Source organism: Ranitomeya imitator, chromosome 2 (genome assembly GCF_032444005.1).
Source record: "Ranitomeya imitator isolate aRanImi1 chromosome 2, aRanImi1.pri, whole genome shotgun sequence".
Taxonomy (NCBI): Eukaryota; Metazoa; Chordata; class Amphibia; order Anura; family Dendrobatidae; genus Ranitomeya; species Ranitomeya imitator.
This window is the reverse complement of record NC_091283.1, coordinates 500,455,884-500,473,400: the sequence shown is the minus strand read 5'-3', so window position 1 is coordinate 500,473,400 and position 17,517 is coordinate 500,455,884. Positions and strand designations below refer to the sequence as shown.

General features: G+C 40.7%; 1 protein-coding gene across 1 annotated transcript; it reads right to left on the bottom strand.

Moving 5' to 3' along the window:
• Window positions 1–5,627: 5,627 nt before the first annotated feature.
• Window positions 5,628–16,545, bottom strand: LOC138666705 (keratin, type I cytoskeletal 19-like). The gene is made up of 6 exons (XM_069754892.1): window positions 16,073–16,545; window positions 11,249–11,338; window positions 7,681–7,837; window positions 7,036–7,197; window positions 6,781–6,909; window positions 5,628–5,852 (listed from the first exon to the last, which is right to left on the bottom strand). Exons 1-6 carry the CDS (start codon window positions 16,543–16,545, stop codon window positions 5,628–5,630), a joined length of 1,236 nt encoding a protein of 411 aa, XP_069610993.1.
• Window positions 16,546–17,517: the final 972 nt, after the last annotated feature.

The following is a 17,517-nucleotide window of genomic DNA, read 5'->3' as shown; positions in this document are numbered from 1 at the left end:
TCATTGGGTTCAGGTTTCCACTGAACTGTCCAGCAAAGGACCAGAGAATAATACAATGTGCCTTAGCTTTAAGATTTTTGCTTCAACAAACCCCATAAGGTTCCGTACTAGACTACATTACGTGCATAAATTCTTAATTTTTGTCATGTGTTTTAATTAGTAAGCGGGTATATGCCTGTGTTCTAGAGGGTGCCATAGAAAAAATGTCTTCTGATGGCCTCAAATATCTGAGTCTAACACTCACGGTTGGAATCCACAAGTTAAGCTCTTCACAGGTCGTAAAAATGAGCTGGTCCTGACTTTATATTAGTTGGGTGGTGGAAGCACATTAGACCTTACTTTTTCTGTAAACTGTTGGGCACAAGCTTTAAGCTTTCTACAACAACACTTTAATGAGAAGTCTATATAACAGGAAAACCCTACTTAGACTCTCAAAAATTAACATTCTTTATCTTTCACCACTCTTTTAGCTTCCAACGCTACCATATTGCATTTTGAAACATTCTTGTCCACATATAACTATCAGAAAAATCGATGATGTTCTTTTTGTTTTAGTGTGCACAGTATATAATTTATTTTTAAATTGCATCAGGATCTGACTGGCACAACAGAATACCAGAGAATGGGCCATCAGTCACAAAATAATGGTCGAGTCGACAGAGGTCCATCAAAAGGCAAGGCTGTTTGGAGGTGATTCCATCACTTGTCATTAGGGTCTGATTTTTGTGGGTTGGTTGACAAATAATTTATATGGCTTTATTTATGATGTATGATTTGTGTGTGTGGTGATAACAATAAAGCATGTGGCCTATTTATAAGGGGATGTACTCATCTGTTCTATAGATGAAAGGTGAACCTTTATAATTATTTAATTTGATGGTTCAAAGTAACATTAATTCAAAACTACATTTATCGTATTTTGGGACATAAACCTGTCAAAGCAACTGCCTAATTAACAAGATGAAGTGTAATAACAAAGGGATCTAATGAAGATGTAATAATAAAATAATGGTGCCCAAATTTACCATTGGTTTCCAAAATAATCCAATTTTCGAGTGTCCTAAAGGATGTGCTATGTTACCTGCTCACTATGACCTGTAGAGTAAATGTGTTTTTAGTCAACAGTGCAGATTCGATGCTTACTATGTCTTGATACCTTCATAATTTCAGCATGAAAGTCTACTAGTGACAATGACAGATATACAGTAAAAGTCAATCCTTGCTTAAGTTGCCACCCATCAGCAGAGTCATGTTTCTCATAATTCAGCCTCTCCCATAGATCAAACTTTACACATAATAATGATGCACTTAACGGATATATCTGTCTTTGTAATTGAGATTTTGTCATCTCATAAATCTATTGCTAAGAGCGTAATGTGAGATGACTATCCCCATCTTTTTCATGCAAAATATAAATTGTGTTAAAGGGAAAGTGACACTATTTAGTGTAAAGCATTGTCTGTCAGCTTTGGTAGTGACTAGAGATGAGCGAACTCGAACTGTAAAGTTTGGGGTTCGTATCTGACGCCCAGTGTCCAGTGCTGAACTCTGAACACAAACTTCTCCTGGAAGTCCGTTTTACAGTACGGGGAGGAGAGAAAGAATTCCCAACTCCATAGTTCGGGTCCTACTGAATTCTATGGGGTTTGGGGTCAGGTTCAAGTTCGGGTACAGTTTTAGTACCCGAACCAAACTTTGGATTAAAGTTCGGTCCAACCCAACAAACCTGTACATCCACAGGTCCGCTCATCCCTAGTTGTGACAAGTGAAGCCATCCTATAAACAGGGTAGAATTGGCCCAGAAGTGTATCCTCTGGTAGACCCAGGCATTGACACACCCATGAGCCTTACAAGTCTAGAAAACCCCATATGGTGGAGGTAGAGGTAACTTTGGAGCCAATCAGCTGCCACTTCGGTCTATTTCTTATGAGTTGATCACAAATAAGCTGTGTGTGTACCACTAAAACACCAAATATTATAATGTAATTCGATGTGTACAGTACAGAAAGATAGTGGCCCTCAAAATGATTTCCTCTGGTTATTCCAAGGAACCCATTTCTGACATGTAGTGGCAAACTTTTCTAATAATTTTCTCTTGGAGAGACAATTTTTCTGCTTTCAATTTCTTCCGTTACGGAGACAACTCTTACAAGCTTTGCGCGAACTAAAAAAAAATTAAAAAAATATTTATTTATTTGAATGCAAATAGATTTTTATGGCATTTTAGGTGCTATTCACGTGTTTATTCCTTCTATTAAGCAGTATTGGCAAGTTATAAACATTGCTTTATTTAAGGGAACAGTATGAAAATAAGCAGGTTTACAATTAATATGCTTTTTTTTTGCTAGCATTCTACTGCAATGAGAGCTTTTATCTTACATAGTGTACAGTAAATACCTTCAAGGAGATGTGCTAACTCATAACATCCCAGATACTTCTATCCAGACCATTAATTTCTTAATTGCACTTACCTGGTCACCTACTGTCCTGTGTAATTTTAAGTCCCTGGCACTTAACATCACAGCTCTCACTGTCCAGAATTGTATGCTTGTACAAAATACAATACAATGCGATGTACACTCCAGAACAAATACTGATAGCTGAATGTGCTGCACCAAAACTTGTGTTGGGCTTTACAATTCTACGCTTCAGAATATAGAACAACACGGCACCATTATGCCCGCATGAACAAACCGCCACCACAAAACCTGCAACTAAATGCCGCTGCTATGCCATATATGCCTGCTAGACACTGGGTGCACTAAAATAGCGAAGTCAGATAAGTCCAAGTAGAAAAAAATAGAAAGTGCACTCACCGATTTTTTGTGCAAGAGTCCTTTATTCAGAACATGTGCGGGCACACTGAGGAGGATGTGGACAAAAGACGACAGCCGTTTCGCGCTGCCGCACTTCTACGGGTCTCACCGGTGAGTGCACTTTCTGTTTTTTTTCTACTTAGACTTATCTTTACAGTTCTACTACAGCTCTGCTACTCACTAGAACTGTCACTCAATGAGGAGAGTACACCCTGCTAGAAACCAAGAAGTCAGGAGACTGCATACCTATGAGCTGCTCAAGAGACAATTTAAGAATACCCCTTTAAATTTTAAATATTCCACTTCTTTGATGGTTGGGTAATAGCAACAACTTAATAAAAATGCTAGGGGCAAGAATCTTGGTAGGTAGCACCAGTAAAACATAATTACATATTTTTTTATAATATAGAAGATAACCAGAGTGGTTATCACCAAAGGATGGGCTCTAGGTTTTTAGTGCATAGACTATGACTAAAGTTTTTTCCATTAATGTTCCTGCTCCCAAATTATCCATGAAATAATTTTTTTTTATCATTTCTCATTAGCTCCTTTCCTCTTGTTTTACCTTGTTTCCCTTTTCCCTATTTTCATTTCATTTTTTGTCCTCATTATATTCTTTTCCTTTTGGTATCTATTATCTATCATATCTTACAAACAAAGAATGTAACAAAGAGGAAGAAAAGAGGAAACTGGAAGGTGAAGGCCTTCTCTATAACACAGCCTTCATGCACTAAGAGTGGTAAAACCCACTTATGCTGTGAAGATATATCTTCAACCTAAGGGAATCTATCACCAGGTTTTTGTCACTTAATCTGAGAGTTGCATAATGTAGAGACAGAGACATATTTTCCAGTGATGTGTAACTTATTGAGCTGCACTCTGTAGTTTTGATAAAATAACAGTTTTATCATCAGCAGATTATCACTAGAAGACTAGTAAACCTGCTGCCATTTAGCCTTTCATATTTATGACCTCTGCATAACCACGCCCCCAACATTGAATGGAAGCTTTCTGCCTATGCATAGTGTATACAGAAACCTCAGTGGTGTTGGTGGGGTTATATAGTGATCAGCATTCAGATAACTGGTAGATCTGCAGCAGAGAAAAGAATGATTTCATCAAAACTGCAACAGGCAGCACAATAAGTAATACATCACTAGACTCAGGGCCTCGGCCCCTACATCATTCTTTTTTCACATGAGGTATCAAAAACCTGATGACAGGTTCCCTTTAAAATAATAAGTGCCTTTAGACTTTCTTTTGGCAAGCAAAACAAGCTAACGTAACTATTTCCTCATATTGTATAATATGTATGGTCAGTATCAGTAATATTGTAAAGCATATCAATTGTTTTTACTCACCTTCAGTTGCTGGTGGTGATGAAGACTTTGTTGCACTGCAAAACAAATCAGAAAATGTATTAGAAATTGATCCTTGGACTACGTTATATCTCTTCTATGCTGTGTAAGCATTCCAGATAGAAAAGAAACAATCAATTCAATGTAAGTCACATTTATGTAGAATTTTTAAAAGTTCACTAGCACAAATTTGAATGGAATGCTATTCAATTTGCGCAGATCACCATTCATAATATAGTATAACACAGTTTGTTGTAGCCTGTATAAAAGCCAAGTCAGGAAATGCAGCATAGCTGCCATTTTCGGGTGAATCTTTTTAATGAGAAATTGCCACAGCTTACATCATAGCAAAAGAAATAGGAAGAAAAAGTCCAAAATGCAAAATAAACTGTATAGATAGTGTGCAACAAAATAGCAACGAAGAACGGTTGCCATTTGTTTATCCATAGCCAGTTATGTGGAAGTCACTTTCATATAATTAAGGCTGTGTTTGCATGCTAGAGGTTTAAAGCAGTTGCATACAATCCTAGGAGACCTTCGAGGTCCTTTCAGGGCATTTGGAGTACCTGTGATTTATTCATCACAGAACTCATTTTTGGGAAAAAATCACCAAAGTTTGTGAGTTTGAATTGCAAATGATTCAATCAACTCTAATCCCAGGTTCTTGTAAAGAAAACCTTCCCAGATGTTATCCAGTTTCCTGAATAGTGATGAGCGAGTGTTCTCGTTACTCGAGAGTTCCGAGCATGCTCGGGTGTTCTATGAATATCTTGGGCGTATTATGCTTGTGTCCCCGCAGCTGCATGATTTGCGGCTGTTAGACAACCTGAACACATGCAGGGTTGCCTGTCTGTTAGGGAATCCCCACATGTATTCAGGCTGCCTAGCAGCCACAAATCATGCAGCTGAGGAGATTCAAACATAATCTATGAGCGCGCCCAAGATACTTGGAGAACACCCAAGCATGCTCGGAAATCTTGAGTAATGAGCGCACTCGCTAATCACTATTCCTGGACCTTCCAGAAGTGTTGACAAGTATGAGCCAAACATACAGAATGTTTGTGAATTTGAATCCTACGCAAGATAAAGATATCCTTTCACATTATTTTTTTCCCCATAATGTAGAAAGATCAAATCTACTCTCAATAGGTATCATAGTAATAATCACAGAATTGAGAAGAACCTTTCCTAATTGAGTCGATAACTAGTCCCGGGAAGAGAGGGGTAGTTGAAGACTTGGGTAGAAAGGAAAAATGTAACCTGTAATACAGACATTACAATTTATTTATTATCTATAAGTACTGAATCTTTGTTAAACGAGGGCAATTTCATACAATTTATGTGATTTGAAAAAAGAAGGAAACACAGGTTGTTAAAAAAGATCAAAGCTGTTTAATCTATTTCACATTTTAGATACGCTGGAACAATAAGAAGTTAATGTAAGATTATTCACTTACTGCGTGTCCTGATTATCAATTAGTAGTTGATATGTAGAAATTTCTCTTTCCAAATGTGTAGTAACATCCATTAAAGCCTTGTGGTCTGCATTCTGGCATTCTTGCTTGGCTCGTATCTGTGACAGATTTGCCTCCACTTGGTTGATGAGGATTTGTAACTGTGACAGCTGGGAACTATAACTGGCTTCTTTGTCTAACAAAGTGGTTTCAAGTGCTAATTTCTATAATGGTAAAAAATAAATTTGTTTATTGATAACTAGTGATGAGCGAGTGTACTCGTTGCTCGAGTTTTCCCCAGCACGCTTGGGTGGTCTCCGAGTACTTGTAACTGCTCGGAGATACAGCTGATAGACAGCTTGAATACATGTGGGGATTCCCTAGCAACCAGGCAACCTCCACATGTACGGCTGGCTACTAGCTGTAAATCATACAGCTGAGTCAACGAAAACTAAATCTCCGAGCAGTCACAAATACTCGGAGACCACCCGAGCGTGCTCGGGAAAACTCTATTGATAACACATTGTCAATACGTGTTACATAAGTATTCTTGCTTGGCTTTTGCTTTGGAATTATCATAGATATAAAATAACAGCCAAGCGTGCACAACCTCCTCTCCATTCATAAGACATAACCAGAAAACATGGGCTTATCCCTAAGATAAATGGGATCACAGAGGTAAGAACCTCATTTATTAGACATTTATGGCATATTATGTGACCTTGCTGTAAATATCTGACATGGACCAACTTTTTAAGGGCAAACAATCCAAGCATTTACTGGCATCCTGCCCTGCACATAAACAGAACAGACCATAATATCAGTCTAGTCAAGATAACAGCACATTCATTGTGTCATGAACGGTGACTGTTACAGCTCCCTGCATCGTCCTGATGACTGGAAGCCAGTGGCTGCAGGGAGAATATAACTTAATTTTCTCCCTGAAGCCACACTTCCAATTAGACACTTGTTCATGTATATTAGTACTTGCTTGCATATTACCACTAGGTTGGCAGGTAGATACAATTTTTTATTCACATCTTCCCTTTAAGGTTAATTTGCAACCTGCATGCTATTTTTCATTTACTTCTAAGGATTTTTCTTACTCATCAACTCTGTTATGTGTCAATATATTTCAGGTTTAGAATTTACCATGCTTAGTTGGCTTTGTAGATCAATATCCAAAGTCTGAACCATTCTCTTCAATTCTATGGCCTCACACTGGAAGGTAGGAAGGTGTTCAGAAGAGCCAGATTCTACATCACGTTTCAGTTCTTCACTCTAGAAATTGATATATAAGAATTCAAAGTCTTCAGATCTCATGTAAAGTCTCCCATTTTTTTCTTATATTATACCTATCAATAATTAAGTGAAGATGTTTTTATAAGGTGAAGAATAAATACATACTTTCACCAGGAACCATTTTTCTGCCTCTGCTTTGTTATTTTCCATCAGAATTTCATATTGCTCACGAATTTCAGATAACATTTTGCTCAAATCCATTGTCTGGGGGGTGTCCACTTCCACGGTGACTCTAGCACCGAGCTGATTGTAAAGGCTGTTTATTGCCTGTTAGTACATGACAAAAAGTAAATGTGTTATCGAAAGAACAGGTAAGAATCTTGTGGGACTATGCGCAACATAATGTCAAAAGAGGTGTAATACCAAACTCATTTCCACAACCCACTGTTTGTATAAGTCCGGGGTCACACTTGTGCAATGCTAGAAACTCATGCATGTCTCTCACATCAATACCCGGCACTGCCGCCGACACTCAGGACCGGAGTGTGTGGCTGCGTGTATTTCAATGCAGCTGAACGCTCCGGTTCCGAGTGTCGGCGGCAGTGCTGGGTATTGATGTGAGAGACTTGCACAAGTTTCTCGCATTGCTTTCACAAGTGTGACCCGGGCTAAGCCTTTTTCCCTGAAGTGACTTGATTGTAAAACCAATGAATTTAACAGACATTTTTTTGTTGCAAACTACATGTTCTTTTAAAATATATTTTGCCCAATGAATATTGTAGGCCCCAAAATTTTACAATACTATATTACATCTTGATTGGTCTTCTTCTTCTTAAGCATATCGTGTTGAAGGTTTAGATGGTAAACATCAAGATCTTCAACTTCTTCCTTAATAGCTTCTAACTCAAGGCGGAGAGCCTTCACATCCAGTTCGATATCAGTTCTTAACTTGACCTCCAACTCATATCTTGTAAGACATCAAAGAAAAACAAAAAAGAGTTATTTCTTCAAAGAAATACTGTTAAGTCCATATATATTTGGACAGAGACAACATTTTTCTCATTTTGGTTATAGACATTACCACATTGAATTTTAAACAAAACAATTCAGATGCAGTTGAAGCTCAGACTTTCAGCTTTCATTTGAGGGTATCCACATTAAAATTGGATGAAGGGTTTAGGAGTTTCAGCTCATTAACATGTGCCACCCTGTTTTTAAAGGGACCAAAAGTAATTGGACAATTGACTCCAAGGCTATTTCATGGACAGGTGTGGGCAATCCCTTCGTTATGTCATTCTCAATTAAGCATTTAAGCATGGTGCTTGCATTTGGAAGGTTTTGCTGTGAAGTAAGCATGCGGTCAAAGTAGCTCTCCATGCAGATGAAACAAGCCATCCTTAAGCTGCGAAAAAAGAAGAAAACCCATCCGAAAAATTGCTACAATATTAGGAGTGGCAAAATCTACAGTTTGGTACATCTTGAGAAAGAAAGGAAGCACTGGTGAACTCATCAATGCAAAAAGACCTGGGCGCCCACGGAAGACAACAGTGGTGGATGATCGTGGAATAATCTCCATGGTGAAGAGAAACCCCTTCACAACAGCCAACCAAGTGAACAACACTCTCCAGGAGGTAGGCGTATCAATATCCAAATCTACCATAAAAAGAAGACTGCATGAAAGTAAATACAGAGGGTTCACTGCACGGTGCAAGTCACTCATAAGCATCAAGAATGAAAAGGCTAGACTGGACTTTGCTAAAAAACATCTAAAAAAGCCAGCACAGTTCTGGAAGAACATTCTTTGGACAGATGAAACCAAGATCAACCTCTACCAGAATGATGTAAAGAGAAAAGTATGGCGAACCCAGGAGTTTATTAAAGCAAAGAAGTGGAATATTTTTGAATGACCAAGTCAGTCACCTGATCTCAACCCAATTGAGAATGCATTTCACTTGTTAAAGACTAAACTTCAGACAGAAAGGCCCACAAACAAACAGCAACTGAAAACCACAGCAGTGAAGGCCTGGCAGAGCATCAAAAAGGAGGAAACACAGCGTCTGGTGATGTCCATGAGTTCAAGACTTCAGACAGTCATTGCCAACAACGGGTTTTCAACCAAGTACTAAACATGAACATTTTATTTAAAATTATTGAATCTGTCCAATTACTTTGGGCCCTTTAAAAACAGGGGGGCACATGTTAAGGAGCTGAAACTCCTAAACCCTTCATCCAATTTTAATGTGGATACCCTCAAATGAAAGCTGAAAGTCTGAACTTCAACTGCATCTGAATTGTTTTGTTTAAAATTCATTGTGGTAATGTCTATAACCAAAATTAGAAAAATGTTGTCTCTGTCCAAATATATATGGACTTAGCTGTATGTATATTGAAATAAAGTTTATATTATTGGCTCCTCATATGGGACAGATGTACCTTTTGGGGGCTGTGAATGACTTTTACCTCTGCACCCCGGATAGCTAAGCACTTATGCTAGTCCATGATTAATATGTATAAACATAAAGACATATTTACTTATTTTGGAAATCATCCACAGCTAAGCGAGTATTGTCAATTTGTCGAGAAAGCCTTGTGTTGTCCATTGTGGAGTTGAAAATCTAAAAAAAAAAATCTATTAGCTTGTCTTTTACATGTCATAATTTAGTCCCAACAGGGCACTGGTCTTTAAAATATTGCCATATTATATGACTGCTTTATCCAGACACTTTTGACAACTTTTAAAGTGCATTCACGTCAATTTATGGATAAGACTTGGTAACATTTTGTCCACTTTGTTCATAATCTGAATAAACTCTTAAAGTATAAGAAAGGTTTTGGAGATACAAATTACATTCTTTAAATCGAAAGAAAATGTTGCCATAAAGTCATTGCATTATGTCGCCTTCATTATAATTAATAATATCAGTTCCGGAGGAGAAGATTATCGTCTACTTTCCTTATTTCAGAAACACACTAGGTCCATTTTGTTTATCAAAATGTTTTTTGCAGTATAGGAGAAAACACAATTGCAAAGAGGGAGAATAGACCACCTCCATGCAGATATTGACCAAATTTGCAATCACACGCAGGACCCGATTGCTGCAAGGCAATAGTGCTGAATATACCCAAAAATAAAATTCCTATACAGTTATTCTCTTTATTAGAATAAAAAATAATTGAACTTTAAGATTGATTTAACTTTCTATTTTGATCAAGCAGTAACACTAACACTTGGATCTATTTTTTATTTTACCACCACCTAAGATGTGTGTTCTCTGCATTGCCATCTGGAAATAATCAACCTTTTTCACTTCTATTTCACTAATAAGAAATGTAATCCTACCTTTGAAAATATATAATACCTCATATTAGCGGTCTTATTGTTGAGAAATCTTATATTCTCTCTTTATGCTAATGATTTCTTCCAGGCTCCATGGCGTTCAGTTCATGGAAGAAATCCTTGCCTCCTCTCTTCATTATAACACTACCCCTGTCCCATGCACGTAAGTTGTGGCGCTGAAATCCCTCGCCAACACCCTGCAATCCCTCCACAATACGTAACTTTTCCTCCCTTCTATGGGCATTGGCATTGCATTCAGAGATCTTCTGCGCAGGCGACTTCCGTTCCAGTGACCTCCTGCGTGCGTGCAGATAAGGTGCTCTCCCACTTCATCCCTGCATAGTCAACGCTATCTACACATGGTTCCTAGTGATGACTATGCATAGAGTAAGTGGGGAGAGCACTTTATTGCTGCACATGCCGGAAGTCACAGTGTCTCGCCGGCACCTACACACAAGATCCCTGAATGCAGCGCCCATAAAGCGAGGAAAAGGAACAAATTGTGGAGGAAGTGCAGGCGCGAGATTCCAGTGTCAAAACTGACATGCATGTGAGGGGGTAGTCTTATAATGAAGACAGGAGGCAAGGATTTCATCCAGGCACCGTTCACCCCGGAGCCTGGAAAAAATGATTAGCATAAGAAAAGAATATAACATTTCTCAACAAGACCGCTAATATGAGGCATAAAGGTAGGAGCAGTGTAACATTTCTATTGCCTGTATGCCCATATTAATAGGTCATATATGTCCCGGGGGGGGGAGGGTAACGGATCCCCTATAATCAGAGGCGTAGCTAGGGTTTCAGCTTAGGGGGGGGCGAAAAATCTGAGTGGGCCCCTAACGAGGTACCCCTGAGTACAGCTACATGGTGCACCTTAATTGTGAGCATAAGGGAACATCAGCAGATGACCGCACTGTGACTGAAAATACATCTATATACAAAAATAAACACTGATACTACTATATGAGGACCATATATTGGTAGATACCAGTTCTACAGACCATATAAGAGATCACAGCACAGTTATAGATAATAACTTACAGATGACGTTCTTTCTGATGGAATCGTTCACTTTTCTCATCTGTTCCATCTGGCCCAGCCCAACAAGACAACTTCTCCACCAGGACTCGTCTGGAGAAATTATGATGACACATCAGACTTCTCACATTTCCAGCCCCGTCCCCATCTATCCCAAACCTGCACAAACTCCTCATTCTGCTGATACCCAATACTGAGCCGCTGCTGCCGTATGTGTCCTTATTACTGCACCTGATACCCCAATACTGAGCCGCTGCTGTCGTATGTGTCCCTATTACTGCCTCTGATACCCCAATACTGAGCTGCTGCTGTCGTATGTGTCCCTATTACTGCACCTGATACCCAATACTGAGCCGCTGCTGCCGTATGTGTCCCTATTACTGCCCCTGATACCCCAATACTGAGCTGCTGCTGCCGTATGTGACCCTATTACTGCCCCTGATACCCCAATACTGAGCCGCTGCTGCCATATGTGTCCCTATTACTGCACTTGATACCCCAATACTGAGCCGTTGCTGCCGTATGTGACCCTATTACTGCCCCTGATACCCCAATACTGAGCCGCTGCTGCCGTATGTGACCCTATTACTGCCCCTGATACTCCAATACTGAGCCACTGCTGCCGTATGTGTCCATATTACTGCACCTGATTCCCCAATACTGAGCCGCTGCTGCCGTATGTGTCCCTATTACTGCACCTGTTATCCCGATACTGAGCCGCTGCTGCCGTATGTGTCCCTATTACTGCCCCTGATATCCCGATACTGAGCCGCTGCTGCCGTATGTGTCCCTATTACTGCCCCTGATACCCCAATACTGAGCCTCTGCTGCCGTATCTGTCCCTATTACTGCTCCTGATACCCCAATACTGAGCCGCTGCTGCCGTATGTGTCCCTATTACTGCCCCTGATATCCCGATACTGAGCCGCTGCTGCCGTATGTGTCCCTATTACTGCCCCTGATACCCCAATACTGAGCCTCTGCTGCCGTATCTGTCCCTATTACTGCTCCTGATACCCCAATACTGAGCCACTGCTGCCGTATGTGACCCTATTACTGCACCTCATACTCCAATACTGAGCCGCTGCTGCCGTATGTGTCCCTATTACTGCTCCTGATACCCCAATACTGAGCCACTGCTGCCGTATGTGTCCCTATTACTGCACCTGATATCCCGATACTGAGCCGCTGCTGCAGCATGTGTCCCTATTACTGCACCTGATACCCCAATACTGAGCCGCTGCTGCCGTATGTGTCCCTATTACTGCACCTGATACCCCAATACTGAGCCGCTGTTGCCGTATGTTCCTATTACTGCACCTAATACCCCGATACTGAGCCTCTGCTGCCGTATGTGTCCCTATTACTGCCCCTGATACCCCAATACTGAGCCGCTGCTGCCGTATGTGTCCCTATTACTGCCCCTGATACCCCAATACTGAGCCTCTGCTGCCGTATCTGTCCCTATTACTGCTCCTGATACCCCAATACTGAGCCACTGCTGCCGTATGTGACCCTATTACTGCACCTCATACCCCAATACTGAGCCGCTGCTGCCGTATGTGTCCCTATTACTGCTCCTGATACCCCAATACTGAGCCACTGCTGCCGTATGTGTCCGTATTACTGCACCTGATATCCCGATACTGAGCCGCTGCTGCAGCATGTGTCCCTATTACTGCACCTGATACCCCAATACTGAGCCGCTGCTGCCGTATGTGTCCCTATTACTGCACCTGATACCCCAATACTGAGCCGCTGTTGCCGTATGTTCCTATTACTGCACCTAATACCCCGATACTGAGCCTCTGCTGCCGTATGTGTCCCTATTACTGCCCCTGATACCCCAATACTGAGCCGCTGCAGCCGTATGTGTCCCTATTACTGCACCTGATACCCCAATACTGAGCCGCTGCTTCCATATGTGTCCCTATTACTGCCCCTGATACCCCAATACTGAGCCGCTGTTGCCATATGTGTCCCTATTACTGCACCTTATACCCCGATACTGAGCCACTGCTGCCGTATGTGTCCCTATTACTGCACCTGATACCCCAATACTGAGCCGCTGTTGCCGTATGTGTCCCTATTACTACACCTGATACCCCAATACTGAGCCGCTGCTGCCGTATGTGTCCTACAGCACCTGCTGTGTGGTACAATAATGGTGCTGCCCCACATAGCAATGCCACCACTGTGCCCCTTACATAGTAATAATGACTCTTTTGTGCTCTCTAGATAATAAAATTCACCCCTAGAAAACATTGATGCCCTGTGCTAGTGCCCTCCACATTTTGTCCCTAAAAAGTAAAAATACCACACATGAAATTTTGATGGTCTCAGTACTGAGTGCCCATATAACAATAATGTTTAAGTTCCCACTTAACATTTAATAATGTCCCCTAAGTAGCCTCCATGTACAGCTTGACTATACACAGTATGGTGGGCCCACAGCTTTCCTATGCACAGTATAATGCCCCCACAGCTCCCCTATACACAATATTTTGAACCGACAGCCCCCCATACACAGTATGATGTCCCCACAGCTCCCCTATACACAGTATGATGGGCCCACAGCTCCCGTACATACATTATGATGTCCATTAGAGTTCCCCTATACATAGAATGATGTCCTCAATGATCCCCCAAAACACAGTATAATAGTTAATAGTGTTCTGACACTGTGTCTCCTGCACTGAGAGTCACACTGCCAGGAGGAAATTAGCTTTATTCCTCACTGCAGCCTCGGGGGTGGCGCCAGCACGGTTTCAGTCACCGCTCTGAGTATAGAGCAGCAGCTGTAACTGCGCCTCTTAGGGTATGTGCACACATTGCAGATTCCCCACAGATTTACTGCGGATTTTGTTGGTTTTGTGCGGATTTCACCTACGTTTTTACACCTGCGGATTCCTATTACGGAATAGGTGTAAAATGCTGCAGAGTCCTCACAAAGAATTGACATGCTGAGGAAAATAAATGGCGGCGTTTCCACGCTGAATTTTCCGCACCATGTGCACTGCGGATTTTGTTTTCCATAGGTTTACATGGTACTGTACAACGCATGGAAAACTGCTGCAGATCCACAGCAAAATCCACAATGTGTGCACATACCCTTGACGCGCCATTCCAGCAGTCAAATAAAAAAAAATGCTGGAGTGATGCTTAAGGGAATGTGCACACGTCAGGATTTCTTGCAGAAATTTTCCTGACAAAAACCGGACATTTCTGCCAGAAATCCGCATGTGTTTTTTTCCCGCATTTTTTGACGCGTTTTTGTGCGTTTTTTCCCAAATGCATAGAATTGCGGGAAAAACGCAGAAAATCCGCAAAAATAATGAACATGCTCATTTTTTTACCGCGATGCGTTTTTTTTTTGCGGAAAAAAACGCATCCATGTGCACAAAACATGCAGAATGCATTCTAAATGATAGAATGCATAATGTATGCATTTTTAATGAGTTTTTATAGCGTTTTTAGCGCGAAAAAACCTGAACGTGTGCACATAGCCTAAATGTGATGTAGCTTATGGCTTACCCAGCTGGTTAGTATAATATGCCCCCTACCTCCCCATCCCAGAGAACAACTATTACATGTGATGGAGGGCATATAATCTGGTAACCATCTAATAATCAGCCCCCCAGTGCCTGTCCCCCTCCCCCACCTCAGCCCTCACAATACCCTTATCTTCTCACATTCACCCCACAGTTCCCTGTCCCCTTCCCCCACCTAAGCCCCCACAACACCCCCATCCTCTCACATTTACCCCCCAGGGACTATGACATGCCTATCAATCTTATCCCCACTTACCAATGAAGATTGCAGCTGAATAAAATGCAGGCGGGCACTAGGACCCAGCGTGCTGCCCTGAGTCAGTCCCAGCGTGCACAGGGAGGGAAGAAACCTGCAGCTCGGAGAAGCTTCTGAGGTCAGTCAGCACAATACAGTGCAGGAGGGAGACGTGGTCACTGGTCACTGTCCGACCAACGTGCAGAATCTCCTTCCGGAGCGCAGGCATTTTACTGCTCTCCTCCTGTACTGTATTGTGCCTCAGCACAGAAGTGGCAGTGCCGGCTCCCAGTGGGCCCCTTCATGTGACCGGGCCCGGGGCGATGGCCCCCTCTGCCCCCCAGTAGCTGCGCTACTGCCTATAATCAAACAAATCTGCAGCTAAATCCTTGTAGCAACCTTACCATTTGTTTCATGTACAGGTGTTCAGAAGACTGAAATGTTTTTAGTGATGTCCATAAGAGTCCAAAGTTACACTTTTACAGAGAAGAAAACTGTTTAGTTACTTAGTATAAGTGCACCCACACTTTTTGAGGTGTATTTTGAAGCAGGAATGCTCCATAAAATGCCTGAAAAATTGCATAAAAAGCACTTGAAACACCTTTCCTATTTAATTTCTATCGCATAACCAGTTTGCTGTCATATGTCTAGCCTTTTTGAGTGTTTTTTTTTTTTTCGGCTTCCGGTTTTGAAAAACATATGGTGGGAAAAAAGAAAACGTATGTCTCTTCTTTGAAGCGGTTCCTGATGGAAACGCTCCAAACTAGACACTGCCCAATCAAAAGACTGCAAATAACACTTTAGAAAAAAAAAACTCTTACAAAAAACTTGAAAAAGACTTCATAACCAAGTTAGGAAACTAAAACCTTCCAAAAAAAATCATCAAAGAAAAAGCATTTGCCTAAGAGGTTTCCACTAGAATACTCAATCAAGCAACTTCTCATACCTTCCTAACTTTTTATTGACAATGTCACTTAAAAAAAAAACTTTTACAACTTTTGATCTAACTAGCACATGAAAAGAAAGCAATGTAAAATTTACCTTACCTTACTTTGAAGTTCTTCAATTGCTCCAAAAAAGTCGTTAAAATCAGGCAGCATCTGAGGATGATTTTTGTCATACCACTCTCGAATCTTCCTTTCCAAATGAGCATTCTCTTCCTCCAAGGAACGCACCTTCTCTAAGTAGGTTGCCAGTCGCTCATTCAGAATCCTCATGGTATCTCTCTCATTTGTGGGGAGTAAATTATATTTCTTGGGGTCTCTGCTAGGAGAATTTTCTCTAATGAAGCTTCCATGTGTTTGCCCAAAGGTAGATGATCCATGGCTAAACGAATTGTGTTTGATAATTCGACTTCCAGTAGGTTTTGCTCTGAAACTAATTGGTCTCCAGCTACAGGCAGTAGTGGATTTATTGAAACCTCTGAGGTTTAGTGAAGTTATCTGATTGAAGATATGTGGGGATAGACTCCCTTTCAGTTTTGCTGTTTGAGACCGCTTGGAGTTGTGGCTCATGGTGTCAGTATAGCAAATATTATACCTAACAGGCTTGCCAGTACAAAGAATGTTTTTACAAATTTAAGACCTCTTTTAAGAAGCATGGTAATGGGTGTGAGAATAACGCATCTTCTTTACAGGCAATATAATCTAATTGTTTCCTTTCTTAACTCGGTAAGTGGATTTGTCAATGTAAAAAAACATCTAAGAACATGGGGGTGGCAGCTCAGATTGTAGACATTTACAAGTTTAAAATGCTCCTCAGGTGATACTTTGACACACCCAACTAAGCAACATGGTAAAAAAAAATCTTTAAAGAAAAGAGGCTTACACACCTCCCATAATATCCATAATTGGTAGACTAAATATCACAAGATACATAGACATGCATCTAAATAGCAGATCATAGCATGGTGATTCAGAAAAAAGGTACACATAAACCTACAAATTAGGCCTAAATCTCAAAATGTTTAAGTGATTGAGTGAGATGAAATCAAGCTTATGGTGTAGGGGTTAGAACTAAGTGAGTAATAGTCATTTCTTTAGCCTTTTTTTTTTATCTTACATGTTTTTATGTCAAATGTGATATGAGAGGTAAGAGGAATAGGTGGCTTCTTGGGCCATGTTGAGGGTTGCCGTTATTTGTTGCTGGGATTAAATAAAAATATTGAATGACTTTACAGAGGTTGTATATATATATATATATATATATATATATACAGTTAGGTCCATATATATTTGGACAGAGACAACATTTTTCTAATTTTGGTTATAGACATCACCACAATGAATTTTAAACAAAACAATTCAGATGCAGTTGAAGTTCAGACTTTCAGCTTTCATTTGAGGGTATCCACATTAAAATTGAATGAAGGGTTTAGGAGTTTCAGCTCCTTAACATGTGCCACCCTGTTTTTAAAGGGACCAAAAGTAATTGGACAGATTCAATAATTTTAAATAAAATGTTCATTTCTAGTACTTGGTTGAAAA

Excerpts from the sequence above, each read along its gene's own strand:
- LOC138666705 (XM_069754892.1), bottom strand. The coding sequence starts at position 16,545 with ATGAGCCACAACTCCAAGCGGTCTCAAACAGCAAAACTGAAAGGGAGT. Across the intron at positions 11,339-16,072 it reads GAACTTCAAAGTAAGGTAAG|ACGAGTCCTGGTGGAGAAGT; the intron begins GTAAATTTTACA and ends TAATTTCTCCAG. Across the intron at positions 6,910-7,035 it reads AAAAATGGTTCCTGGTGAAA|AGTGAAGAACTGAAACGTGA; the intron begins GTATGTATTTAT and ends ATCAATTTCTAG.